This window comes from Eumetopias jubatus, unplaced genomic scaffold (assembly GCF_037043125.1).
Source record: "Eumetopias jubatus isolate StellerSeaLion01/CBP00866 unplaced genomic scaffold, mEumJub1_p1.0 scaffold_3, whole genome shotgun sequence".
In the NCBI taxonomy this organism is placed as follows: Eukaryota; Metazoa; Chordata; class Mammalia; order Carnivora; family Otariidae; genus Eumetopias; species Eumetopias jubatus.
This window is the reverse complement of record NW_028274809.1, coordinates 110,148,389-110,176,258: the sequence shown is the minus strand read 5'-3', so window position 1 is coordinate 110,176,258 and position 27,870 is coordinate 110,148,389. Positions and strand designations below refer to the sequence as shown.

Sequence of the window (27,870 nt, the reverse complement as noted above, 5' to 3'; positions counted from 1 at the left end):
ATGGTTATCTTCTGAAGGGGGCTTAGTACCTGGGTGAAGGCACAAGGGAGCCTTCTGCGCTGCTTGAAATTTCTACATCTTAATTTGGATGGTGGTTACATGGGTATATACTAATGTAAGAGTCAGCCAAACTGTGTACTTAAGATTTGTGCATTCGAGGGACACCTGGGTGGCTCAGATGGCTGGGCGTCTGCCTTTGGCTAGGGTCATGATCTCCAGGTCCTGGGATCTAGCCCCACGTCAGGCTCCCAGCTTGGCGGGGAGTCTGCTTCTCCCTCTCCCTCTGCCTGCCTCTCCCCCTGCTTGTGCTCTCTCTCAAATGAATAAATAAATCTTTTTTTTTTTTTTTTGAAAAGCTTCTGCCTTCAGCTCAGGTCATGATCCCAGGGTCCTGGGCTCCAGCCCATGTTGGGAATCCCTGCTCAGCGGGGGGCCTGCTTCTCTCTCTCCTCCCCACTCATGCTCTCTCTCACTATCTCTGTCTCTCTCTCCCAAATAAATAAATAAATAAAATCTTTAAAAAAAAGATTTGTGCATTCTATATGTGTATGTTATATCTCAGTAAAACAATAATATAAAATTCTCAGTACAGACGAGATATTAAGAGTATTTATAGAATAAACATGTGTGACTTGAGCTTCCCAACTTGGTTTCATTTATTTCACCAATAATAGCTAGAAGTTTAGAAACTTCTTCATGTTAAATTGTGTACCTAAGTGACATACAAAGTTTTAAAATACATCTTCTCAGAGTAATGTGGTTTAACTCTACCACAAACAAAATACTGTGGGTCTTGGCAGTTTGTCAAGAAATATTGTCAGAGGGATGCCTGGGTGGCTCAGTCGGTTAAGCATCTGCCTTCAGCTTAGGTCATGATCCCAGGGGCCTGGGATCAAGTCCCGCATCAGGCTCCCTGCTCACTGGGGAGTCTGCTTCTCCCTCTGTTGCTCCCCTTGCTTGTACTCTCTCTCTCTCTCTCTGACAAATAAATAAATAAAATATTTTTAAAAAAGAAATATTGTCAGAAATATTTCATATTGTCAGAAACATTCATATTTCTGAAACACTCAACCCATGTAGACATTGGTATATACAGGTAAAGATTGATTGATTTTAAGATTTTATTTATTTATTTGAGAGAGAGAGCATGTGTGCACTTGAGCAGGGGAAGGGGCAGAGGGAAAGAATCTTTAAGCAGAATCTTCACTGAACATGGAGCCCAAAACAGACACAGGGCTCAATCCCATGACCCATGATATCAAGACCTGAGCTGAAATCAAGAGTTGGATGCTCAATTGAATGAGTCACCCCTGTGACCTGGTAAACATTTATTTTAAGCAGATTAGTATTTATCATCCCTTTTAAGTACTCAACTGGACTTACCCTGTGGAGGATACACAGGAGACAGGCACCATCTCTGAAGGAGATTACAGTCTCTCTGTGCCTGCTTTTTGTGGAGACGAGAACTCAGATTTAGACTCTGTATTTCCTACTAAGACCGGACTCATGTCAGTCTGGAAAGTGGGACAGATAAAATCTGTGTCATCCATCAATATCTCTTGTGAAAACTTATTTCATTACTACAGGTTGACAAATGCCTTTAGTGCATCAGTGCATTGCTCATCCAAAAGAATGGGTCTGTCTGTTGTACAGGTCAATTTCATGTTTATCACAACATCCTAATACTAATAAGGTTCACAGTTATTGAGCATCTTTGACATGCTTATCCTATAATAGCTTCATATGTGTAAACATTTAAATTTCATAACCCTGAGTTATTATGCTTTAACTCGCTCTAGGTTCACAAGTATTCAGTGTCAGGGCTGGAATTTGAACACAGCTGATTCCAGAGTGCACTCTCTTAATCATTACCATATATAATTTTTTAAATTGAGATATAATTGACATATAACACTGTGTAAGTTTAAGGTGTACAATCTGTTGACTTGATACACTTATATACTGCAATATGATTACCACTATAGAGTTAGCTAACACCTCTACATGTTACATAATTATCATTTCTTTTTTGTGGTGGGAACAATTAAGATCTAGTCTCTTACATTACCATATATTCTTAACCATTCAAAGCAAGAAATGATGGGAAGCTGTGCATCTGGAAGCAGATGATTTGAGCTATTTTGATAGAGTAGTGCAGTTATATCACAGCAGATTGGGATGACATTTCAGGATCATGCAGAGGGCTTGAGCTACAGTTCCCTTTCCCAACTATATTACATTCCGCTGTTTGCTGGCTTTCTTCTTCGCTTATTCGAGTAACAAATAATGAGTGCCTCCCTCCTATGTACCAGGTTTCTCTATTGTGTGTAGGAAACGAGAAAATAAGTAAGACACAGCCTCTTCCATATTTCTGGCATATATTGCCCTCCGTTTCTTCCTCCTGTTCATAATTTCATTCTGCATATCTTTTTTTTTAAGATTTTTATTTATTTATTTGCCAGAGAGAGAGAGAGAGCGCAAGCAGGGGGAGCGGCAGGCAGAGGGAGAAGCAAGCTTCCTGCTGAGCAGGGAGCCCGATGCAGGACTTGATCCCAGGACCCTGGGACCGTGCCCCGAGCCAAAGGCAGATGCTTAACCAACTGAGCCACCCAGGCATCCCCATTCTGCATATATTTGCATCAGTTCAAACTGTTGCTTACTGATGACAGGTGACCTCAAAGTGACTTTTTTAAAAAATCCTCTTTGCCTTTTGGCATCAATTAACAATGGCCACAGCATCTGGATCCTACTTCTCAGTAAAATGCATTTTTTGACAGCTCAATGCAAGGTTTGCTTTTGTTTTTAATTTGGGAGTGTTTCAAGTCTAACTTAGTTCCATCATTTACTCCCTGACAGCTTGATAACGAGGGAGCAATAACTCCCTTATCTGTGGGCTGTTTAATGATGCTATAGTACCGCCCTGGGAGCAATAGACTAAGGTCCTTTCCAGATGCCATATTTTAAGACTTGCAGCTGGAAAAAACTTCACGATGTGAAATTTATTCTGATTACTTTAAGTCAGGATTTTGTCTTCTTATTTAGAAACAAAAAAAAATTGACCTCTGGCTTGCTGCCTCCTGTATTTCTGGCTGTGGGCCATATGATCATCTAATTTGTAGTTTTTCAGGCAGACAGAGGTTAGAAACAGGCAAATGTGGCCTCAACAGCAAATAAGTGTGTCAAGACTGTGACAGAAATTGTGAAGACTGCTACAGAAATTGCTTTTTTAAAAAAGTCACCTCCTGTTCTACAAAGCATCACTGTCTGTTCCTTTCTCTGTTGTCCTTCACCAGATTCTCTTTGGGAGCTTAGGTCCAAGAGACACCAGTCAAAGATACTCAGTTTCCTCAGTTTTTGTTGCCTACAGGTAATTATGCTAAAAGTCTGTAGTAGTAGATCTTATTATGCTTGAGTACATTATGCATTCTAGAGCAGAAGGTTTTTGCTGGAAAGCTTCACTGTCAGATATGATTTGCATTTTTTACTACTTTTCTTTGCTCCTTGAGGACAAACATGTTAAGGATTCCTTTGTGCATAAACAGAATAGCAAAACACAAAAACAGTCTATCTGTGGGCTTGAGTCTGTGTTCTTAACAAGACTGGCATTGCTTTAAAAGAGGGCATGCCTTTGCTGTAGGGCCTATACAGTTTGTGTTTGGAATGGTGAGGGTGTGGGAGCAGGGCAGAAACAAGTGCAACCCAGGGACGCCTGGGTGGCTCAGTCGGTTAAGCGGCTGCTTTTGGCCCAGGTCATGATCCCAGAGTCCTGGGATCGAGTCCCACATCGGGCTCCTTGCTCAGCAGGGAACCTGCTTCTCCCTCTTTCTCCCTCTGCCTGTGCTCTGTCAAAGAAATAAAAATCTTAAAAAAAAAAAAAAGTGCAACTCCATCTGTAATTAAAAACAAAATGCCAAGTCGTCAAATCAAAGCAAATTAAATAGCAAGTATTGGAAATTAAGTTATTTACTCCTAATTATTTTTGAAAAATGCTTTATATTGGTCTTTTTGAGACCTTTCCCCTGCTAGTGTTGAGGAATGTGCTTAGTGGGCCTACTGAATAATCCTGTCCTGTGGGTAACTGCACTTAAGTCATCTCCAGCTTGGGAATTCAGGGGTTCAAGACAGAGAGACGGACTCCTGATACCAAAGGCTGGATGCTGTTTGCCCTCGGTCCATGAGGAGGCTGGCACCGAGCCTGGTACACTCCTGCGGGCATGGCCTTTGGCCAGTGGGTCGGTTTGATGTACGCGGCTCTGAAACGCCCCTTCCTGGCTGCTTTCGAAGGCTACGGCCGGGTCGCGTGAGGCAACATGAGGCTTGGATGAGAAGGGCCGTGGGCAGCTGGGTGTCGGGTGCTAAGGCGGGCGAGGGCCGGGCGACACTGCCGGCACCCCAGCAGGGCCCCGGCGCCGACAAGGCTGCCCGCCCGGGCCCGCACGAAATCTCCCGGCGCGCTCCGCGTTCGTTCGCAGAGGCCGGGCGGCCCGGCGTGCACTGCGCCGGTCGACAGTGCTGGTAGCTGAGCGGATGGAACGTAGCGCTCGGACATGAGCCGGGCCAGCCGGCACCTCCAGATCCGCTCCGCGTCTCCCCTTTTATTCCAACTGCCTGGGATTCAGCCCCACGAATGGAAATCAGCCCTCTAAATTCAACCCCGTAGAGTCGGCGCCAGCCAATAAATTGTGCGGGGTCAGGCCACGTGACAGTGGCGGGGCGGTGCTCTGGCGGCTCCGGGATCTCTATGGTTTTCGCGGCTCGCTAGAGGGCGTGTGGTCCACTGGAGGACTCCCTACATTCTTCCTCCATTACCTCACTGCCTCCGGTGGCTGCTGGGATACTGGAGGACTCGGGTCCCGGCTCGACTCAGTCCTCCAGCTGCCCGGGGAATACCTCTAGCAGTTCTTCCCTGCCGCCACCGCCGCCCCGTCGCTTCCTCCTCCGCCCGCCCGCCGGCCTTCTTCGCCCCGCCCCGTCCGCGCCGCGCGTCCGGCCCGTCTGCGGGCCCGCTTCTCTCGGGAGCCCCCACCCAGGCGCATGGCTCCATGAAGCTGGAGGAGAAGGCAGAGCGCGAGAGGTCCCGTCCACCCCAGCTGCGTCTGGGCCAGGAGAAAAGGTGGGAAACTCGGGCTGCGCCGCGCCCTCCTCCTCCTCCTTCCCCGCCGGGCCCGGCCTCCCTCGGGCGGCGTCGGGCCTCCTCACCCCAGGGCGAGCGGAGGGGCCCGGGACGGGCTCTCTGGGGTCAGCGGCGAGAGTCCCGGGGCAGCGTGGGGGAGGGGCTGCCGGGTGGCAGGGGAAGAAGCGGGCGGGGCCTGCGGGCCGCGTGTCCTCACCGAGGGCAGGGGGGTCGGGAGGCATTGCTGGGGAGGGGTAGGCGGACGCCCCTGCCCTGGGCCGCGAGGTGAGGTGAGGCAAGGCCAGGCGAGGCTCCAGCTCCTTTCTGCACGCCCTCCAGGAAACGGTCTCGGGTCTATGTAAAGTTTGGTGGTCTCCGGCGCCGCCTGGCGGCCCCCACCCACTGTCCCGCCGCCCCCTCCCCCGCCCGGCGTCTGGATTCCACCCCCGCGGCTCGGCCCTCGCTGCCCTACCCGTCGCTCTGGCGTCTCCCCAACTCCCCCCCACACACATGGTCCCGTACTCTCCTTCCCTACCCCCTTTTTTCTTACCTTTCACCTTTCTGCCTGCTTTGCTCCCCCTGCTCCGGCCTCTCCTTCCCCACTCTGTCTCGTCCTTTTCTTGCCTAACTCTCTCTTTACGCGCACGCTTTTTCTCTTCTTCCTCTTTTCTTTTTTCCCAGCCCCACCCTCACTCTCTGCTTCCTTATCCACCCATAGCCCCATTTCCATTACCTCTCCACCTTAAACTCTTTGGGTTTTATGCCTTTCTCTTCCTCCCAGGCTGTGGGTTTTGCCCTTCATTCCTTGCCCTCCTCCCTTCCCTGTCCTGATCTGAACTCCTCACTTTGCCACACTCCCTTACCCTTATCCCTCTGGGCCTATCCTCTTTCACTGTCCTCTGCTTGGATAGTGTGGGTGGGGCTTGGAGTCTCCTGTTTACATCTTTGGGAATAGCTTAATTCTCTACTACTGGGGGGTGGGGGAAGTTGTTGAAGAGATTATGAAGAGATTTATGCAAAATTAATAGTAAGGATGGACGACTCTTACCAACAATTGTCATGTCCACATGGGGTGACAAGATGGCCTGTCCTCAGGACCCTGGCATGCTGTCCAGTAATTCTTCAACACCATCTTTGCAGAGGATTTGGGAATACGCTTGTATTCTGGAGAGTGGAGAGCCTTAAATGGTATATCTTGGCCTGAGAGCAAGTTTTGATCTAAATTAGTGGTGGAGGAAGTTTTAATGTGTGTCTCATGTTCAGGTTCAATAAAACTTTTGATCCTCAGTGTTCTCCCTTCTTGGTGATGACACCAAGGATGAGGTGATTCAGTGCATGGGACTGCCATTGCTACCTTATATTTAGATTTTGAAATGTTTTGTAGTAGGGAGAGCCTGTTCCTAGCTGTTGTTTTCTTTCTTTTTTTTTTTTTCTAGAAATTGCTTGATGAAGTTGTAATTTTTCAGAAACCATATCTCACCTCTGGACTGCCTTGATTTTTGTTCATTCACTGCACCTGCATTTCTGTCTTAGGTACAGGAAGAAGGAATGGAATCAGAAGGAAGAAAGTTCATTTCAGAGACAAAATAACTCTCCTCCTCTGTTATAGCTGTGCCCCTGGCAATACAAACTATCTGCTTTCAGTGAGTATTACCTTAGACATATTTAGAATGTTTAGAATTTGTTGCTGTTACTGGTTTTAGCCCTGTGCTAGGACATTAGAATGTAGGTTTACTTTTTCACTTGTGTTTTTCTGCTTCCTTGAGAAGGTCCTTATGTTCTAATGTTGATGAATTCTACTTGCTCTCTTAAAGTAATTTAAATATGTAAAGACAAGTTTATTTTCCATAATCCCATTAGATAGTGGTGTAGTATTACGCTTATCCTTTATGTTTTTAGTACAGGAAGGTCTGGCTCCCGCCCCTTCCCAAATTACTCATTTTTAAGACAACCAAAGATCAAAACTCTAAGGTTAATGCAGTTCCTGATCAAGGTCAAGTATTGGGTCTCTTCCATATGGTTATAATCTTCAGAGATTTTTGGAAAATTTGCCCTAAATCTGCTACAGTGATACTATTTTCTGGAAAAATTTTTATTACAGCTGCATCCTCTTGAGCTTATTGTGGTATGCTAACACTTGTAAGAGTGTTTTTCACAGTGCTTCACATCTTATTGGAGCCTCACAATCCCTCTGTGAAGGAGACGGGACAGATATTTCCGTTTTACAAATGAAAGAACCAAGGTCCAGAAATATCTGGCACTTTGCCATAGATCACATAGTAAAGGGAGGGGACTCTAAAAACAAAACTTCTGATTCCTGTGTTTTTCTTTAAGCTAAGTTGAAATGAGAATATATAGTTCTGTGCATTTTTGTAAATCTGTAAATTTTAAAAGCAGTTATATAGGTAGATCTGTATTTTGCGGGGATCACTTCTCAGCCTAAGATCAAGTGTATTTTGCAGGGAAATTTTTCAAACAGCGTGTGTTTGGATATGTGTATGTTTGTATGTTGAGGTTTCAAAAATATAAAAGTGATTATTTGAAATGATTACCGGTATGTTTGTGGGTTTTTCATCTGTTTCTTGGAATAGTTACATAAGTAGGCAGAATTACAGTTCAGATGCCATTTCCTTACTCATACAACATAATTATTAAATTGAATTTCAGTTCAGTTCTCTATCATGAAGGAAACAACCCATTCCCTTCTGTATAAAGCTTGATTTGAACAGACATTTGGACACTACGTAATAACACAAAAAAGCAGAGACTCCTTTTTTCTTTACCTCTTTCCTACCTCCCAGATCTATTTGTTAGAAGGTCATGCTTCCCCATAAGTTGTTTTGAAGCTTATCTTCAAAAGGTGAATCTAAATTTTGTTTTTTCATCTCCAGGCTTTTCTAGCTATTTTAATCTGGTTATTGTTGGAAATCTAACTGGTTTGACGCAGAGGTTCCATTAGTATAAATCAAGACTTCTACAATAATAACATATACTTGGTTTCATCTCTTTTTAGTGTATGTAAGCTTAAGAGAGGACTCCGGTAGAATAGAAGTGTGGACAACTCAGACAGCCCAGTATTCGTTCTTTATATTTTCTGGCATCTCACAGTGGATGATTTATTAGAAGCCATTGCTCTGCAAAGAGGAAAAGCATCAAGGTCATTAGAGTAATAATTTCATTTTAATAATATGGTCTTTTAGACTACAAGGTAGTTCTTAATAAAATTTTATTATGAGGGCATTCATTTTTCTAGAAATTGTAAGAATGTTAAGCTGTGTTATTTTTATAATGTACCCTTCCATAGTGGTAGTATTAATAATAGCAGACACTTTAATAAATAATAGTTATGTGCCAAAGAAATGCTAGATGCTTTTCACGTCTTACGCATTGAATGGTCACAAATAATCCTCCGTGGTATAGGGAGCCTAAGTCCACAGAGATGTGACAACCTACCTGAGTTTGCATAGCCAGTACATGACAAGTCAGAGTTAGAATTTGAGCTTAGACTATAATCCCAGAGCCTAGGCTCTGTCCTCTGATGATGGGAGCTGCTCTGTGAAGATGTCAGTGAACTTGAGGAGAGTGAAAGGGACCCTCAGCAAGGGAGGAAGGCCATCCTGCCCAGCCAGCCAGATCCATCAGGGTGTCTTCACATCTTCCCCTCAATACTGGTCTCTATACCTTTGTAAACATCAGCAGTTTATGAGATATCATTTGTATTACCTCCTGAAAAAATAAATTCCCAGGCACATAATATTCCAGTGAGTAGCTCTTAAAGCACCCCGTCATTCAAAAAAGAAAAAAAAACTTCCCAAGTACAGTTTAGAAGCTGGGTATGGCCTGTCAGAGGAAAGCCTTGAGCCAGTCTAAAGTTAAATACCACCCAGGCCTAAGTCCAGGACTGACCAGTGACTGGTGTGTTTTAGCAAAGAAAGCAGCTATAAGCATAAATCAAACCAAGAAGTTAATTTAAGGGATATTTGATCTAATTTTTAGAATGAATTGGCCACATTGGCTATCTATTTAGCTATGAATTAAACCATTCCTTGGTTTGGGCTGAATAGAGTTGATATTGTCAGTAAGAATACATACTTCTAATTCAGTTGCCTTCAACTTCTAGCACAGTGCACAGTCGGCACCTCACAGTAGAATCAAAGATCTAAAGATTAGTTTGTGCCACAAGCATTCTTTTTAAAAAAGACAAACCAGTGAAATTACTAGGAGATCTATAAATAAGATTGTTGGCACGTATGCTATATGCAGGGCACTGTGTTAGGTGTTGTGAAAAGAAACACAATGCCACCCAGCCTCTGAGAGTAAAGGTAGTGAGTTCAGTGCTGTCTGGAATTGAGGTGGTATGGTAAGCCACCCAGCCCAGAGCAACAGAGCACTGCTCAGCTTCCCCACAGAGGGAGGAAGAGTTACCATCTTTGGTTGTGGACCCTAATGAAGGTCAAGACACCTTGACTGTTGCATGTCAGGTAAAGGGTGTGGTGCCTTTTTCAACAGTAAACATGCTTCACTATACTTGACACATGTTAGGTTAGGAGATCCTGAAGGAAGAGGTAAAACTGTGATTCCTGTTACTTCTCCAGCTTTTGTGGAAATAAAGGTATTGTCTCCCTCTGGTGGAAATCCAGTTTTAACTTGTTCATTCTCATTGATTGGTCTAAAGTAGATAGGCGGTAGAAAAATGAGATCAATGCTGCTGGCTTTTAAAGTGGCCCTCAGAGGCACCTGGGTGGCTCAGGGGGTTAAGTGTCTGACTCTTGATTTAGGCTCGTCATGATCTCGGGGTCCTGGGATGGAGCCCCACGTCAGGCTCTGTGCTGAGCATGGAGTCTGCTTGTCCCTCTCCCCTGCTCCTCCCTCTGCATGTATGCATGTGCTCTCTCTCTCTCAAATAAATAAAATCTTAAAAAAAAAAAAATGGCCATGGGGCACCTGGGTGGCTCATTCGTCAAGCGTCTGCCTTCAGCTTAGGTCATGATCCCAGGGTCCTGGGATCGAGCCCTGCATCGGGCTCCCTGCTCTGCAGGAAGCCTGCTTCTCCCTCTCCCACTCCCCCTGCTTGTGTTCCCTCTCTCGCGCTGTGTCTCTCTCTGTCAAATAAATAAATAAAATCTTTAAAAAAAAAAAAAATGGCCCTTGGGGCACCTGGGTGGCTCAGTTGTTAAGCACCTGCCTTGGGCTCAGGTAATGATCCTGGGGTCCTGGGATTGAACCCTGCATTGGGCTCCGTGCTGAGCAGGGAGCCTGCTTCTCCCTCTCCCTCTGCCTTCCACTCCCCCTGCTTGTGCGCTCTCTCTCTCTCTCTCTCTGTCAAATAAATCTTTAAAAAAAAAATGATCCTTGAGTTTAGCTTTGAAAGAGTAAACCAGCTGAAGGCTTGGAAGAGTCTCAGTGGTATATGTGTTTATAAAGGTGGTTGATGAATTGAGCACTGTCTGGAATTGAGGTGGCATGGTAAGTCACCCAGCCCAGAGCAACAGAGCACTGCTCAGCTTCCCCACAGAGGAAGGAAGAGTTTTTATACCTGATTCCAATTATTTCAGATGAACTAACTTCATAGTATCCATTCAGGAACTCCTATATCAAAGTACCATTGTTGATAGTTTTCATGAGGTTTGGGAGAAGGGTGAGAACAAATGCACACACAGTTTTAGAAAAGGTGGAGTATGTCATTAGGAGTAATTTGTTTTTAGCTGGTTAGTCTGTTGTATTGAAATGCTGTTCTGAGGTCTTGTAGGCTGTACTCAGAAGCCCAGCTGTTGGAGAAACCAGAGTCTCTTTGGTCATTGGAAGGCAGTCCTGGGAGCTGAGTCAGGGACTGCTTAGTTGTGGTGAGATGGCCCACTTTTTTTTTTTTTTTTTAAGATTTTATTTATTTATTTGACAGAGTGAGAGAGTATAAGCAGGGGGAGCAGTAGAGGGAGCAGGAGAAGCAGGCTCCCCGCTGAGCAAGGAGCCCAAGGTGGGGCTCGATCCCAGGACCCTGAGATCATGACCTGAGCCGAAGGCAGACGCTTAACCATCTGAGCCACCCAGGCGTCCCTGTTGGAGTAGGATTAAGAGAGTCTGAAAGAGAAAGTTGTTTTGTTATTGTTGTTTTAAGATTTTGTTTATTTGTCAGAGCACAAGCAGGGGGAGCAGCAGGCAGAGGGAGAAGCAGGCTCCCTGCTGAGCAAGGAGCCACATGCGAAACTCGATCCCAGGACCCCGGGATCATGACCTGAGCCTCAGACAGACGCTTGACCAACTGAGCCACCCAGGCGTCCCTCAAAGAGAAAATTTTGATCAAATTGGTGGACAGGGTTGATATTCTAAATAAGTATTTACTCCCAGCACTCTTGTTTCCTTCACATTCTTCACCTGTAAGTTACTTATTTGCCTTAGGCCAACAGATAAGTAAAATATTGACCCCCTTAAAAACGTGTCTTCATAATAATTCAGTAGGAGGGGAGATAGAGTGAGTAGGTAGGCTATAGTTGAAATAAGATTGGCCATATGTTAAAAATTATTAAAACTGGTTCTTGGGTCCATTATACTATTGGACTTTATGTTTGAAATTTTTATAGATTTAAATTTAGGGAACAAATTTTTGAAGAAATACCTTATAATTTTGATGCAAGAAGTCTCTAACTCCGCCTTTGATCATTAATTGAGAATATCAATTGAATTGCTTGCTTAGTGGCCTCCAGAGAAATGCTTGGGCCTAAGGAGCCACAGGATTTGGGTTGGTTCTATTGATTTCAAATCATAATTTAGGAGGGTGTGGGGAATTGTTAAATGTAATCACTTGGTATCTCTTGTGATCATGTTCCACTGCAGATCAGTGCCGTATGTGGTGCCTAGGCAGAATTTTCACCTGCCTTGGTGTGGTTTGAAAATCCTTTCCGTTGCTCCATTGTGGGGTGTTTCACCAGTCAGGTAGCTGATGATACCTGCTAAGGAACACCTAAGTTGCCATCTCATGACATGTAGCTCTTCCTTCAGGTATGCTTTGGTGTAATGAGAGTGGGGAAACATTTCTTTTTTTAACTGTTGTGTTTCTTCCCTTCTCTTTGCTGCTTTGAACTTTGGTGCTTTCTGGAGACCTGTTAAAACTCCAGCTCTCCAGAGATAATCCTGCTTCACTCAACAACATGTGTCTTAAGCCCACTGCCCACAGTTATGCGCAATGTAGAAAGGCAAGAGGCCAGTGACATCCTCTGTGGACTCAAATGACAGTGGTAGGGCACTGATTATGTTCAGGGTCATGGCTTGAGATGTTGGCTTTGGGCATAGGTCGTTTTTTTAGGCCATTTGATTTTACTATGTTTTATTTATTATTTTATTATTTTTTAATTTTTTAGTAATCTCTGTACCCAACTTGGGGTTTGAACTCACCACCCTGAGATCAAGAGTTGCATGTTCTTCCATCTGAGCCAGCCTGTGCCCCTCCTGCTCCATTTTTGTTGGCAAGATTCTGTGAACTCTTAGGTTGGTTTTACTCTACCTTGAATGTAATTTTTTTTTTATCAAGGCTTTAGGAAATGACTGAATCCAGTGGATATTATTTTTTTTTAAGATTTTATTTATTTATTTGACAGAGAGATAGCAGGAACACAGCAGGGGGAGAGGGAGAAGCATGCTTCCCGCCAAGCTGGGAGCCCAACGCGGGACTCGATCCCAGGACTCTGGGATCATGACCTGAGCCACCCAGGTGCCCTCCAGTGGATATTATTGGCAGGCCTCATCTTCTCTGAGGCTTGGTGGAAGGACCCAGGCCTTGGAGTCTGACAGATGACTGTGGTCCAAACCCTAACTCTGCCACTTAGTGGCAGTCTGATTTTGGGCAAGTTATATTGCTTATTAAGCCCAAAGTTCCTCCTCTGTAAAATGATAGTAACATCGCCTGCCTTGCTGAATGGTTTTGAGAATTCAGTGTAATGTTTAAAGTGTACCTGTTCAGAGCAAGGACTGATCTAAGTGCTAAGTGCCTAGCGGAGTCCTGGCCTTCTGGGATTTCCATCCTAATGGGGCAGTTGAACAAGAACCCAAGTGATAAGAGCAGCTAGATATATTGCCACCTACTACATACCAGGCACTGTTTCAAGCACTTTATGCATATTAAACTAATTTAATTCTTCTAAAACCCCATGAGGCAAGTAAAGAAGTACCATTGTTATTCCCATACTGAAGAAACTGAGTCATGGAGAGTTTGATCCCAGAGGAATCAGAATTTGAACACTCCATTTGGCTCTGGAGGCAGCATTTTTAACCAAGCTGTTCTCCCTCTTTTAACAACATAAACAAGAAAGACAACATCCAGGGCGCCTGGGTGGCTCAGTCGTTAAGCATCTACCTTCGGCTCAGGTCATGATCCCAGGGTCCTGGGATCGAGCCCCGCGTCGGGCTCCCTGCTCAGCAGGAAGCCTGCTTCTCCCTCTCCCACTCCCCCTGCTTGTGTTCCCTCTCTCCTGTCTCTCTCTGTCAAATAAATAAAATCTTTAAAAAAAAAAAAAGACAACATCCACACTCATAAACAAACTTGTCATTGGGGGTTTTATTGTATTAAGTACCTAAGGCTTTCTCAAAAAGAAGCCTGTGTCAAGCCAGACATTGAAGTGTACAAGCTATTATCCCTCAGCTACAAGCAACTTTCATCTCAGTGAGAGTTGCCCTAAATACAAAAATGTGTATTTTGTTATGTATCAGCACATATCAAGAACATAAACAGGGTGCGTGGGTGGCTCAGCTGGTGAAGTGTCTGCCTTCGGCTCAGGTCGTGATCCCAAGGTCCTGGGATTGAGCCCCGCATCAGGCTCCCTGCTCAGTGGAGCCTGCTTCTCCCTCTCCCACTCCCCCCTGCTTGTGTTCCCTCTCTCGCTGTGTCTCTCTCTGTCAAATAAAATCTTTTAAAAAACATAAATAATACTTGTAAACTTTTGTATTTCTTTCAGCCTAGAGTGACACCTTGTTTGTGTAGAAATAATGGCTTTGCAAATGGGTATGTAAATATCTAATTTGATTTAAAAGGTGGTAGAATTTACAACCAAAATACTGTATTATAGAGCAGTGCGTAAAAAGGCAAATTATGTTTAAAAAATAAAAAGACAATTATATGTTACATGTCCAAATCACAGGGAGATATAAGTGTTCTTTTTTCAAGTCAGCAGAATTTTACAAACTTTGGTATTATTGACATTGAAATAAGTAGGACCTATTTTCCTGATTCTTTTGAATCAGAAAAGCTCTTGGTTGTGTTATAACTGTCCATTTTTACCTCAGGCTGTTTAAGAAAAAAAATTCCTTCCTTCCGTTCACATCATCAGATGGGATGTTCTGGTTTCCTGGCCCATCCACTGCCACACGTTGTTAGGCTGAGTGGCTTTGCACGCACCTACCTCGCTGTGACGGTAGAAATGGCTACCTCACAAAAGGCCTGTGAAGCTTGGGTCATTTGTGTGAATAAAGGTTCCTACTAGGTTGTAGCTTTTTTTGAATTGGGGTTTTGAAAGGATAGAGAGATGTGTAGAAATTGGAGTGAGTTGAGAGAACCAAAGAAAATGAGCAAGGCATTGGAGAATGAGAGTTGTGAGGACAGAAGGGTGGGAGCCTTGGGTTGGAAGGTGTGCTTCTTTCAGAATGGCAGCTAACTGCTTTTCATATTCACTCAGGTCTAGGGCTGAAATCACACAGATTTAGGTTAGTGATGAGTAAAATGCTGAAAGGATGTGGTTAACAAGGAAAAGCATGAAGTTTCCTCTGGGGCTCTTTAAAAATAGGGTGGTCTAATTTGGAGGCCCTAAAAGGTAGACACAGCAATGATGAAGAGTCTGACAGGTCCAGTGCTATCTTGCAGTCTTGAAATGTCCTCGTGCAGCTCCACAGTGGCTACCACCTGCCCTTCCTTCTGCCCTAAGGAGTCCTGGGCAAGAGGGGCTGCTTGTTTCCTGTGTCCGTCTGTGGTGATCATAAGGCTTTATGGAAAAGGAAAAATAGTTCTTTAGGAAAAGGTTAGGAGTCCATAGTCTGGAGCTCAGGGTCTCTTCCAGTCATGCTGGTCTGCAGCCTTTTGTGACCTGGTGACCTGGTGACCTGGATGAGAAAGAGAATTTGATGACTTTCCACGTAGACTCTTTCTTTTTGATTTTTGTCTTCTTTTAACTAACCTTTTGAATTAATGCTTAACTGTTCTCTTTTTGGTCAGGGTTCTGCAGCATTCCAGACCTCCAGCACTGAATCAGGATGGGAAAAAGACGTTGTGTTCCTCCACTTGAGCCCAAGTTGGCAGCAGGCTGTTGTGGGGTCAAGAAGCCCAAGTTATCTGGAAGTGGAACGCACAGTCACGGGAACCAGTCCACAACTGTCCCCGGCTCTAGTTCAGGACCTCTTCAAAACCACCAGCATGTGGATGGCAGCAGTGGTCGGGAGAATGTGTCGGACTTAACTCTGGGACCTGGAAATTCTCCCATTACACGAATGAATCCCGCATCGGGAGCGCTGAGCCCTCTTCCCCGGCCCAATGGAACTGCCAACACCACCAAGAATCTGGTGGTGACTGCAGAGATGTGCTGCTACTGCTTTGACGTCCTCTACTGTCACCTCTATGGCTTCCCACAGCCACGACTTCCTAGATTCACCAATGACCCCTAGTGAGTAAATTGGTCAGGTGCAGGGGACAGTAAGAAAGGCATGATGACGTCTTTCTTGGGTTCTCTTGAGAGAGTCTGACGCTTATAAAAAGCTTTAGCATCATTTGGGCAGAGGGTAATGGGAATAGGATGATGAGTAATGTCCAGACAATATGTAGAACGATATCTGGATTCAGTAAGGGGTGTAGGTTACGCTTGGAGGAGGTCTGGGCTTGTTTTTAAGGTAATGTTGTAGAAATTAGGATTTTCTTCTTGGTTCTTCTTTTGGTTGGTTGGTTTATATTGCAGTGGGTAGGTGATTCACCCTCTTGAGTGGAGGAGAGGCCACACATAACATCATTGTGGACCCAGGTGTTGAAGTCCAAGTGAATTGGAAGTGTCTGAGGGCCAGGCTAGAGAGTAGGAGCGCATTTAGTGGGAGCTGTGATACTCTAAATAAGGGTCCCCTCGCTTTGTTCATCAGTAATCCCACATGATTGCTCACACCCCACCAAGAATGTCAGAATCTGCTTTACTGTTTTTAGTTCAAGACTCCTGTTATTTGTCCCAAACTCTCTCAAGGTGTCAATGACTTAAACAAGGAGTATGTATAAAGTGAAGTAATCCATGCCAGTGTTTTTCTTCTTCCTCAGAGTTGGAAGCAACTCTGAGCTGGCTTTTTTCCTTTTTTCTTCCCTTCCTTCCTTCCTTTTTTCCTTCTGGCTTTTTCTTTTTTCCCTTCCTTCCTGCTTTTCTTTTCTTTTTTTTTTTTAAGATTTTATTTATTTATTTGACAGGGAGAGACACAGTGAGAGCAGGAACACAAGCAGAGGGAGTGGGAGAGGGAGAAGCAGGCTTCCCGCAGAGCAGAGAGCCCAATGCGGGGCTTGATCCCAGGACCCTGGGACCATGACCTGAGCTGAAGGTAGATGCTTAACGACTGAGCCACCCAGGCACCCCTTTCTTTTTTTAATTTAAAATTTAGATAACATACAGTGCAATAGTGGTTTCTGGAGTAGAATTTAGTGATTCATTACTTACATACAACCCCAGTGCTCATCATGACAAGTGTCCTCCTTTTTCTTTTTCTTTTTTTTTTTTAAGATTTATTTATTTATTGTAGAGACAGCATGCGAGCAGGGGGAGGGGCATAGGGAGAGGGAGAGAGAGAATCTCAAGCAGACTCCCCACTGAGCACAGTCTGACTTGGGGATCAGTCTCACAACCCTGAGATCATGACCTGAGCCAAAACCAAGAGTCCGATGCTTGGTCAACTGAGCCACCCAGGTGCCCCACAACTGACCTCCTTAATACCCATCACCCATAGGGGCGCCTAGATGGCTCAGTCGGTTAAGTGTCTGCCTTTGGCTCAGGTCGTGATCCCAGGGTCCCAGGATCCAGCCCTGCGTGGGGATCCCTGCTCAGTGGGGAGCCCGCTTCTTCCTCTCCCTCTGCTGCTCCCCCTGAAAAAAATACCCATCACCCATTTAACCCATTCTCCCACCCACCTCCCTCCATCAACCTTTAGTTCTGTATCATTAAGAGTCTCTTATAGCTTGTTTCCCTCTCTCCTTTTTTCTTTTCCCCCTTCCCATATGTTCATCTGTTTTCTTAAATTCCACATACGAGTGAAATCATAAAGGTATTTGTCTTTCTCTGACTTATTTCACTTAGCATAATACACTCTAGCTCCACCCACGTTGTTACAAATGGCAAGATCTCATTCTTTTTGATGGCTGAGTAATACTCCATTGTATATAATACATACCACAGCTTTATCCATTCGTTAGTGGACATTTGGGCTCTCCCATACTTTGGCTATTGTTGATAATTTTTTTTTTTTTTTAAGATTTTATTTTTAAGTATCCAGCCAGGTGCCCCTGAACTGGCTTTAAAAGAGCACTGAAGAGATGCTTTTGGAGCATTCATTGACCTAAGATCATTCATTCTTCAGCTGTTAATGCCATATTGGAGCAATGCATAGCCCTCCTGGTCAGGGAGTGGAGAGAATATGAAGAAAATGTCCTCACTTTTGAGAGACTTACCAAGTTAGCAAATCACACACACACAGCTAAATAATGTGTATGGCACACTCTCTGGGCAGAAGTAGAGGGGAAGTTACTCCTGTGTGATTGTGTCGGAGGAGAGAACATAACAGAGAACTGTGCTAACTTTTTAGGGGAGTGTTGCCATAGGATACCATGGTCAGAAAAACAGGTGGAGATTCTAAGCCTTGATCCTCATGGGATCAAGTGTGTCCCACACGAGAGAGGGATGTGGATTTGGAAGAGTGGGTGGTGGCTACGGTGTTGTAGGGAATGGGCTGTTGTATTCGGGGGCTTATATTTCCATCCTGCAGACAATGGCATTCTTGAGGGTTTTTTGGTTGTTTTTGTTTTTAAGATTTTATTTATTTATTTGACAGAGAGAGACACAGCGAGAGAGGGAACACAAGCAGGGGGAGTGGGAGAGGGAGAAGCAGGCTTCCTGCTGAGCAGGGAGTCCAATGTGGGGCTCGATCCCAGGACCCTGGGACCATGACCTGAGCTGAAGGCAGACGCTTAACAACTGGCCACCCAGGCGCCCCTCTTGAGGGGTTTTTGAGTAGGTTTTGGGACAATAACTTTGGTACTGTTCAGGTGTTTAGTGGAAAGAAAAGTTAGGCAGCAGATCTGCTTTATAACAGTGATCAAAGTAGGCAGCTTTAAAAGTTAAAGTTTAAAAGTTTAAGTTGCTTTTTAGAGGCATTTTGCTCAATATGAGAAGTAAAGGCATAGGAGTATAGAGGAAATACCAGGATGAAGGGACAGCTCTGTAACCTATTTATAAAAAATTCTGTTATATCTGTCTGATGTAGCCTGACGAGGACGATGCATGACTTTGGCCTAGAAGTAGAAAGCGGCAACTTCTAATGATGAGCTTTCTTGCGGAGACATTGCATTGTTTTTCTTTTCCCGAACATTTATGAGCAGGACAAAGGGCAGAGATAATTACAGGAACAATGGGGAGTTTTAGGGAATAGGGAGAAGGTTTGGAGGCCCAGTGTCTTCCTGAAGGATGTAACTGGGGAACATGGACACTCCGAAATATGGAGTAAAGAAAAGGAGAAAGACTTGGAAAATTAGAAGAAGTTGAATGCTGGGCAGAGGAAAAGGAAAGTAGCACAGACGTGTCAAAGTGAATTAAAACTATCAGCAAGGATCACAGGAAGGGCTGCACAGAGCTCATTTCTTCACACTGTCTTATTGCGGTCTCCTCTCTCTCTCCATCCAGAGACTGCACAGTTGCCAGAAAGGCAGAGTCCTTCAGATAGCCACAATTCAGAAAACAGTCCTTTTGGGGAATAACAGAAATGAATGGGGCAAAAGCAAAGGTTTTGTTCCTATCCATGATTGATTTGGGGCTGGAGAATGTTTTTTGTTTTGCTTTTGTAGTCCGCTCTTTGTGACATGGAAGACAGGGCGGGACAAGCGGCTTCGTGGCTGCATTGGGACCTTCTCAGCCATGAATCTTCATTCAGGACTCAGGGAATACACGTTAACCAGGTAATGACACCAGACATAAGCTCTGTAGATAAATTGGCTAGAATTGAAAACAACTGCCTGACTTTATTTCTTCTAAGTGGTGAAGTTTGAGTGTTCCCTTTTTGGTAATCAGGGAGTATGGGGGCTTTAATCTGGTGAGTCACTTAACAGTTCAAGAGTAGACAGTTAATAGCATCAAGTTATTTTTAGCATATTAGTGCTGATGGATAATCAATATTCTCTGCATAGCTCAGGATTCATAAATATTCGGGCACATAATGTTGGCTCCCGGCTCCAGAGCAGCCTCACTTATGTTTTCTGTCCCCCTCCAGTGCACTTAAGGACAGCCGATTTCCCCCCCTGACCCGAGAGGAGCTGCCTAAACTTTTCTGCTCTGTCTCCCTCCTTACTAACTTTGAGGATGCCAGTGATTACCTGGACTGGGAGGTGAGAACAGCCGCATTTGGAACTCTGCATCTCTCGTTGCATTTGGGTTCGGGTTAGTACATGGTAATGTATCTCCTTCATTGAGAGAGGGTATAAGAATGTGAAAGCTGAGTTTGGAAGCAATTGGGGGCCACATAGGTGACAGGAGAGGTGCGGTGATCTTAGAAGTAGGAAGAAATGTGAAGTCGTCTTTTCCTGTGTCTTCCCAGTCCACTCTTGTTCCATAGCCTTCTCCCACATCTAATAGGATATGATACTGGGGATAAAGAGAGTATTCCAGATCCCTCTTGGGTAAGCCCTTGAGTAAAAGTTGTTGTGAGGAGTCATGAGCCTAGATCAAAACCCTGTGGTATGTTTAATGGAATAGATTAAAGGTGGAATATTTAACATTATTGGATGAGCTATTGAAAGAATTTATTTCTACAACCCTCATACTCGGAGAGATGGCTACATGTGGGCTCACCGCTTCCCTCAAGCTGAAGTTACTTTGTCTTCTATACCTGAGGCAAAGACTTAGTCATGAAAAAGCAGCAGGTTCTCCTTTTCTCAAACTTGGATCGAGCTGGCCAGGGGACAGTGTCAATGAAATGTGGATGCCTGAAGTTCCATTAGAGTAAGTAAATGCTGTTTATTTGGTTATTTCTCCTGTAGGTAGGGGTCCATGGGATTCGAATTGAATTCATCAATGAAAAAGGTGTCAAACGTACAGCCACATACTTACCTGAGGTTGCTAAGGAACAAGGTGAGTTTGACAAATGGAATTTCAGTGTTTACTATTCACAGTGTCACCATTTAAAGGCAGGGAAGTGGTGTGTATTGTCTTTCAGCCCAACTGCAGCAAAGAATGAGTGCCTTTCTTCCTCTTAGTGTCTATCAAAGTCTTACAGAATGAGAAATAAACTCCCAAAAAATGCAGGAGCTGGGGAAGAAAAGGGGTAAAGACTTCCCTTACTCAATCCCTTGTTTCACTTCCTCTCAGTGAAAAGTTTTATTCCTTGGCCCTCAAAACTAGTGGTAATTGTAGCAAAATGCCAGCAATCAACTGGACCATATTATGGAGTCCATTGTAAAGGGAAACTACCCATATCAGTGGGTTTTGAACTTTTGGTCATTAATTTTTAAACAGTGTTATATTTGGAAAAAGGCAAGACATAATCCTTTTTTTTTTTAAGAACTTAGTAGGTAATAAGTTCTTATAATGGGACAATAAAGGTAGGAGGTGGGCTGGGTAGGTTTTCTCTTTAAAAGAATATTTGGAAGAATACCTTCCAGTGTTGCTTGTGTGTTCTGTGATATGTAACCCAGTTTTCTTTTCTTTTTCTCTCTTCTCTTCGTCCCACCCACCCACCCTCCCTTCTTTCGTCTCTGTTTTTGAAAATAACATGTAAAACACACAGTACTTATTGGGTATGAACCTAGAATAGAAATAGCCAGTTCAGTGTATCAATGAACTAATTATGTGGAGAGTGATTGCCTTATTGGTTTCCATCATGGTTGTGTTTAAACTTTTTCAAAAGCCATGTGTATGTGGCATAAAAAGGAAGCCTTTTAGCCACTTTGAAGCCATAAGTCTAACATTTTTGTACAAGAAGGGACACCATAAATATTTCCTAATAGTGAGATGTGGCAATAATGGATAGATAATCAGATTATTTATGCCGTTTGAAAGTTGGTTGGCAAAATTTAAAAATCGGGGGTAATTTAGGGGTTTCTTTTTGGTTTTCAGTATTATCTGTTAAAAATGTGCAGGAACAACACAACGATGTATGTGTGAACAACTTTCCTGTCCTTCATGAAGGATTGGCTTCCTTCCTGCTATCAGTTCTCTGTAATAGAAAACAGGAATCCTAGAAATCATCAAAGTAAAGGAAGGCCACACAAAGGAATACAGGCTGCAGAATATGAATTCTCTCCTCTCACAGAACAGCCTTCGTTACCAGCACTAGGCCAGCAGGCCAGTCTTAAGTTGAGACCATAATTATACTGGGATCACATCTGACAGGAAAGACAGGAGCAGGGGGCCTGGGGACAGCCATTATGGTGTATGTCAGGTTATCATCTCATGTCTCCGATTCTACTTGGATGTCAGTGAGGCAGATGGGGCTCTAGGGATGTGGGGCCAGTGTCCAGCACTCCCTTTGACCCTAGCAGACCTGGCTGCTTCTCTTTTCTTGCCGTGTGAGAACATACCCTACTCTTGTGTCATCGTGCACTGAACTCAGTGTGCCTCTCTTCTCCTCAGACTGGGATCAGATCCAGACAATAGACTCCTTGCTCAGGAAAGGTGGCTTTAAGGCTCCAATTACCAGTGAATTCAGAAAAACGATCAAACTTACCAGGTAACCCACTGTCTCATTTTCCTTGTCATTTTAATTTAGCTCGGGTTGGATGGAGGATACTCTTGATGGAAAGGGCTAGAAAAAATTTTCTCTGTTAATGTCCCTAAACTAAAGAGGTATGGGTCAGGTTTAAGTTGGGAGGAAGCAGTGGCAGCAAAGGCAAAGACTTCCCAGCGTCCTGGGCTCTGCAGCAGAGTTGATGGCAGAGCCGGAGCAGAGTTTAGGCCATGATCAGGTGGTGGATGTCTTCACCAGACCCACTGCTTGGGAGGCTTAAGGGGGCAGACTGAGGTCAGGAATGAAGGCTGTCAGCACAGAGGTCCAGGGTCAGTTGAAGTCACATGCAGTCAGGTGGCAGGGGATACAGGTGGCATGTTAACAGAATAGTGAGACAGTGCTTTTCACAGAGTTACAAGGAAACATCCCTCTCATTGGGGGAGGCTGCCTCGAGTATTAGAATGCACACGGACTTGGAGTCTGAATCCCAGCTCCACCACTGCCTACCTGTGTGACCTGGGCCAGTTACTTACTCTGCCTCTCTGAGCGGGGAGGGGGGACTTTCCTGTTCATAAGAAGTGAATGATAATGCCTCGGGGTTGTTTTAGAGTGTGGTAAGGTAATGTATGAAGAATTTCTAGCCTAGGGCCAGGCAATAATTATAGGTGGTCAGTAGATATCAGTTCTCTTGCCATCCCTACTGAAATCAGAAACACTGAGAGGTTTAGCTTCTGTGGGCTTCTGTGGGCCTCTGTTGGCTCCCTCATCTGTAAAATACTGAATAATCATACTAACCTCACAGGTCTATTTGGAAGATAACCCAGTGTTTTTGAAATGCTTTGGATTCCAAAAGAAAAAAGAAAAAAACTTCAAATACAAAGCATTATTATTATTATTATTATTATAATTTATTTGAACAGCCATTTCCCTGTCAAAATTCAGGAATAATCACCTTGCAGTGGAGGAGTGATTACAGTGGGAAAGAGATGGCTCTGGGTAAGGATTGTCACACCCAGCTCCTGTGGTCTGTAGTAGGCTCCATAGGTTTGTAACACCCCATGCTTCGCATCCTGACTCATGGCTCTTTCCAGAGCAAAGCCAAAGTGCTATGAATTCTGTTCTGATGACCCTGTGATATGATATGGCATATTCATCTGGGAATTGAGACCCGTCCTATATAGCCCCAGGATCCTTTAACCTGCTTCATCAGAATTTGACCCAGAATTAGGTATCTGTGCCCCTTTTAGTTATAAATAACTTGTTTGTTGCTTTTCTGCAAATTGAGGTTGCATTTCTGTCAAATTTATCACATTTTATGCAGTAGACATGCAGTTTGCACTGGGCATTGGTATAGCCATCTTCCAGTCTGCCACCCGTGTAATTTGACCTTGACATTCTTCATCCAGACCCCAGTAGCAGATTGCTTAAGAGCAGCCTGATAAGTAGTGTTTAAAGGTGGGATGTGCAGAAAATACATTCTCAGGGGTGAATTGTGATTGTGCTTTTTCATCTTGTTCATTTGTAATAACAACATTGTTTTCTTGTGCTGTCTTTCATTTTCTGTAAGTAAGATTGCTCTTGGTCTTCCATTTTATTCTTTCAAAATGTGGAATAAGCTTTTGGTTTTCTCTGCTGAGTGACTTTACAAAACAAAGGGTTTGAGGTTCCTAATACCCTTCCCTGTTTCCTTATACAGGTACAGAAGTGAGAAGGTGACAATCAGTTACGCAGAGTATATTGCTTCTCGACAGCACTGTTTCCAGAATGGCACTCTTCATGCCCCGCCCCTCTACAATCATTACTCCTGACACACGGCTGCATGACCAGTCCCACCCCCCTGTGGCCACCAATGGCTATGACATCATTGGAGCAGATGCCTCCTCTTCCTGGTCCAGTTACTTCTATTACTGCACCATTTTATGATGCTAGCTTCCGTTGCCAAGTCTGCTCAGCTGACTGAGGGGGGGCGGGGTTATACTGAATGAAACAGAACTTGAGGGGCCCAAGCCTTATCTCAGCCTTTCCTCAATATGGGGTTCCGTTGGATTGGGGCTCCTCCATGACTAGTGAGAATTACCGTGTGGGTTCAGAAGACCCTTGGCATGCAGGTACCACTGCTGATTTGCCGCCTCTGTGTTGGCCACACAGTGGAAGCTGGAATTGGTGGTCCATGAAGGCTTACCCCACACACACCCCTACAGCCTCCCCAGATCAAGTAGGTGTATTCCCCTGGCAGTCTGGGCAACGGAGACCAACAAGAAACATTTTTAGGTTGTTTTAAATTCCTTTTTTAAACTTCCAGTTTATTGCATACCAAGAGTTGATCACAACCTCCATGCTTCATAAGTGGACGCCATGTTAGGGTTGAACGTGGGCACCATGAGTCCTCCGAGGCTCCTGGACAGAGACCCACACCAAGATCGGAAGCCCTTTGGATGGCGTTGCAGATCTCATTGCTCAATTAGCCTCGAAGGTTTTAATTCTCATCCCACTCTCAGTTGGATTTTCTGGCACTCTTCCTGCATTGCGTCTCCTGGTATTGAACAGAGCTCTGTGGTGTAGCCTGCTGAGGACTGTACTGGGATGCCCATGGGAGGTCCCGAAATCATCGCTGCATGCAGTGAGGAAGGAGAGACCTCTTCCTTACCACCCGGCTACCTCACTCCTCTACTGGTAGCAGTGCCTATAGCTGGATCTAGGTTCTCAGAAGGCATAGGTGTTCCAACAAGCACTTGGGTTGGGCTTTAGAAGGACACGTCATAGGAGAGAATCCAGGGTCTCCAAGCTGTTTTTCTTTTCAGGCAGACATCCTGAGGGACCTTTAAGCAGAGGAGTTCCTTTGTCTAGTTTGCCTGGAGAAGTGGGAAGACTGTTGCTGTTTCGGTCCTTTCCAGGACTTTAGAACAAAGCTGTGTAATTAAACAAGATGAGTCTTTATCTTGCCTAACATGCTGGGAATCTTCACCCCACTGTGGCAAAATTCCAAATAGCCCATTTTATTCTAGGTCATTCAGACTTTCATGTGGCATAGTTCCCTTCCCCATTGTTGCTGATTCCAAATAGCTGTCAGCAAGTTTCTCCTCCCTCTTGCCTATTCTTCCCTCATTTGGTGGCAGAGTTCATAGAAGCTGGGGACTTGGAAGATGCTTTGGAAACATTGTCACAGAGGCACTGCTGAAAGGATTCACAGGAAGAGGTGGCCAATTGGAAGAAAGGACCCAGAGGGTGATACACTGGTTTTCAACAACATGCTTAGAGAACTCTTGAAGTGGATTGGGTGTCAATCCAGTGAACACCATTGTTTTGATTTAATTTATTTTTTGAAGTTTATGTGGTGATGGTGTGGCTTTCCAAAATGGGCAAATATCCAAATCAGAAGAAATTGTTGAGTTTTCTTCTGCCAGGAATGGGGGGGAGCAGGGACATAATCCAAGAAACGACACACATGCCATTCTAGGCATTGCTGTCTCATTTCTTGGAAGAAATGGATGAGGGGGAGCAGATTTGCTTGGCACCATCCTCTGCTGTTCACGAGGATACGAAATGTGCAAGGGAAGTGGGCTGACCTCAGGATGCTCAGGTCAAGGCCGCACCACCCTATCTTAACCATTGTGCTGCGTTCTCGCATCCTGCCACTTTTCCCTTGCAAGGTTAATGAAAAAAAGCTTTTGAAGATGAAGGGATTGTTTCGTGATTTCCTGCTGCTGAGAATAATAAATGTCTTGTTAACAAACAAATGTGACGATAGTTACTCTTAGGTGCCATGGATTGATGTCAGGGTGGTCAGCTCTGGACTAAACCACCCACCTCCAATTTGTACAACAGTATTGATACATAGGGCTACACTCATTACTGTTCAAGTGTTCTGTGTTAAAAGTTGTGTTTAATTTCTAAAGATTAAAAAAAGCAAAAAAATTGGTGCTAAACTTTCACCCCTGAGCACGCTCAGTGAGACTGGTCATGCAAGCATTTACTACAGTGCCATGCTCTTCAAGCCTATTTTTTCTTGTAGAAATGTTGCCCTATTTGTCTTCCCCAATGTATAGTATGTTTTTTATTTTATTTTATTGAGGGTGGGGTAGGATACCTGCCATTTAAGAAAATGAACAGAAAAAAACCCACGAAATGGGGAAAAAAAATCAGTGCACAAGAATTGGGCTGATTAAGCCCAGGACCACACTGAAGTGGGCTCAGAGGTTTTGGAGTGAAGAAGCCTTACTCCCTGCACATTCCCTCATGCTCCCATACAAGTCCAGCAATGGAGATGCTCAAGTCCCTCTGGCCTTGTCAGGGGGGCTCAGGAGTCGACCAAGGAAAACTATTTGGCCCCATAAGGAATGCCACGGTCAGTGTCTGTCCTGAATGGGGCCTAGTCAGGAGGCGGTCTGGAAGTGTACGGTCATGGTCACCTCGTGAAGACGTGTGGCAGGTGGCTCTCAGGAAAAATACTAAGTTTGGATCATCCATGCGGCAGCTTTGCATAGGGAGATGACAGCTCCGAACTGGAACTGAACTGCCTTCCACGTGCTTGACCAAAGCAGTGATGAGGGTGGCCAGTACAGGTGGTGTGAGTGGCAGGTCTGAAAAGAAGGGAATGTTTTCTGCTTGGTGTTTACTTTGTCCTTGGGCTGCTCAAGCTGAACAGTAGGTAACTGCTGTTAAGGAACCAGCCCACGTTGGCTGGTTCAGTTCGGAGTTTGATTCATCCCTAGCTGTGAGTGCCTTTTGGTCTGGAAAGTTGGCTTGTCTCATAATACCCACAGCTAGGACATTCTCTTTGTAATTATGAATTGTCCTTGTTTTACGTTAAGTAAGAGAGAATGTCTCTGATCACTAGGATTTGTCGGTGTTGGATTGTTTCCACTGTGAGGTTCTTAAACTTTTTCGCTTCATAATATTAAAGCAACTCATGTTAGAGACCCTTTCAACATGAAAGGTTTGTAGTTGAGACATTACATATATTTTATTGTTTATAATAAAAACCATCTATACAGAAGTCCTGGGTGTTAATTTTAATATTTTGCACAAGACCTGTTTTCCATGATATGTTAACACCTACACTTTCACTAATTGTTGATGCTATTTTCTATTGAGATTCTGGAGCCTAGGGAGCTATGTGTTCGTTTTATTTTCATTCTTACTTCCCTGAAGCAAGAGACTTTGTATGGCCTTCAGTGCAAAGACTTCAGACCAATTCTTTGTATTACACTTGGTTGCCTCTTGGCTATATAACTTCTGAGTGCAAATCATTGAACTCTTTAACGAAGTATTGTAGAGAATAAATCATAATGGGTAAAAATTGTCTTTGTCCTGCCCTTTTTTTTTTTTTTTGGAATAGTAATTCTTTTTTAAGTTTATTTCAGTAATCTCTCCATCCAACGAGGGGCTCGAATTCACAACCCCAAGACCCAAGAGTCTCACACTCCTCCAGTTGAGCCAGCCAGGCGCCCCTCACAATCATACATTTATTTTGAAGACTTTATGTGAGAGAGAGAGCACGCACAAGCAGGGGGAGAGGTGGGGGGTTGGGGGGAGCAGGCGATCCCAGGACCCTGGGATCATGACCTGAACTGTAGGCAGTTGCTTAACTGAGCCGCCCAGGCGCCCCAATCATCTTTTTTTGAAGACAGCCAACCAGATGGTGTTTTTAGTCAGCCTGTGTGTTTTGCATGGTGTCCATGATCCTCAACATATTTTTTTATTTGCACTTGTACTTTTTTGTGTGGTTGGTAGCAATTTCCCTGGAAATAACCTGAACTGAGGTTCATGTACCCTTTAAAATTTGTGTCTTTCTAGAAAGAAGGGTCATAGTTTTCATTAGATTTCCCTTT

At 44.3% G+C, this 27,870-nt stretch overlaps 1 protein-coding gene across 2 annotated transcripts; it reads left to right on the top strand.

Annotated features, from left to right (window-relative positions):
• Positions 1–4,784: 4,784 nt before the first annotated feature.
• AMMECR1L (AMMECR1 like) lies at positions 4,785–27,338 on the top strand. 2 transcript variants are annotated; one of them, XM_088021769.1, is made up of 9 exons: positions 4,785–5,113; positions 6,647–6,756; positions 12,469–12,595; positions 15,309–15,753; positions 19,167–19,277; positions 19,589–19,703; positions 20,355–20,445; positions 21,946–22,042; positions 23,736–27,338. In XM_088021769.1, exons 4-9 carry the CDS (start codon positions 15,347–15,349, stop codon positions 23,845–23,847), a joined length of 933 nt encoding a protein of 310 aa, XP_087877895.1. In that variant the 5' UTR covers positions 4,785–5,113; positions 6,647–6,756; positions 12,469–12,595; positions 15,309–15,346; the 3' UTR covers positions 23,848–27,338. The 2 variants fall into 2 exon arrangements, with proteins under 2 accessions (XP_087877895.1, XP_027957147.1); XM_028101346.2 differs by lacking the exon at positions 12,469–12,595 and having other exon boundaries at positions 4,786–5,113.
• The last annotated feature ends 532 nt before the right edge of the window (positions 27,339–27,870 follow it).

Excerpts from the sequence above, each read along its gene's own strand:
- AMMECR1L (XM_088021769.1), top strand. The coding sequence starts at position 15,347 with ATGGGAAAAAGACGTTGTGTTCCTCCACTTGAGCCCAAGTTGGCAGCA. Across the intron at positions 19,278-19,588 it reads AGGGAATACACGTTAACCAG|TGCACTTAAGGACAGCCGAT; the intron begins GTAATGACACCA and ends GTCCCCCTCCAG. Across the intron at positions 22,043-23,735 it reads AAAACGATCAAACTTACCAG|GTACAGAAGTGAGAAGGTGA; the intron begins GTAACCCACTGT and ends TTCCTTATACAG.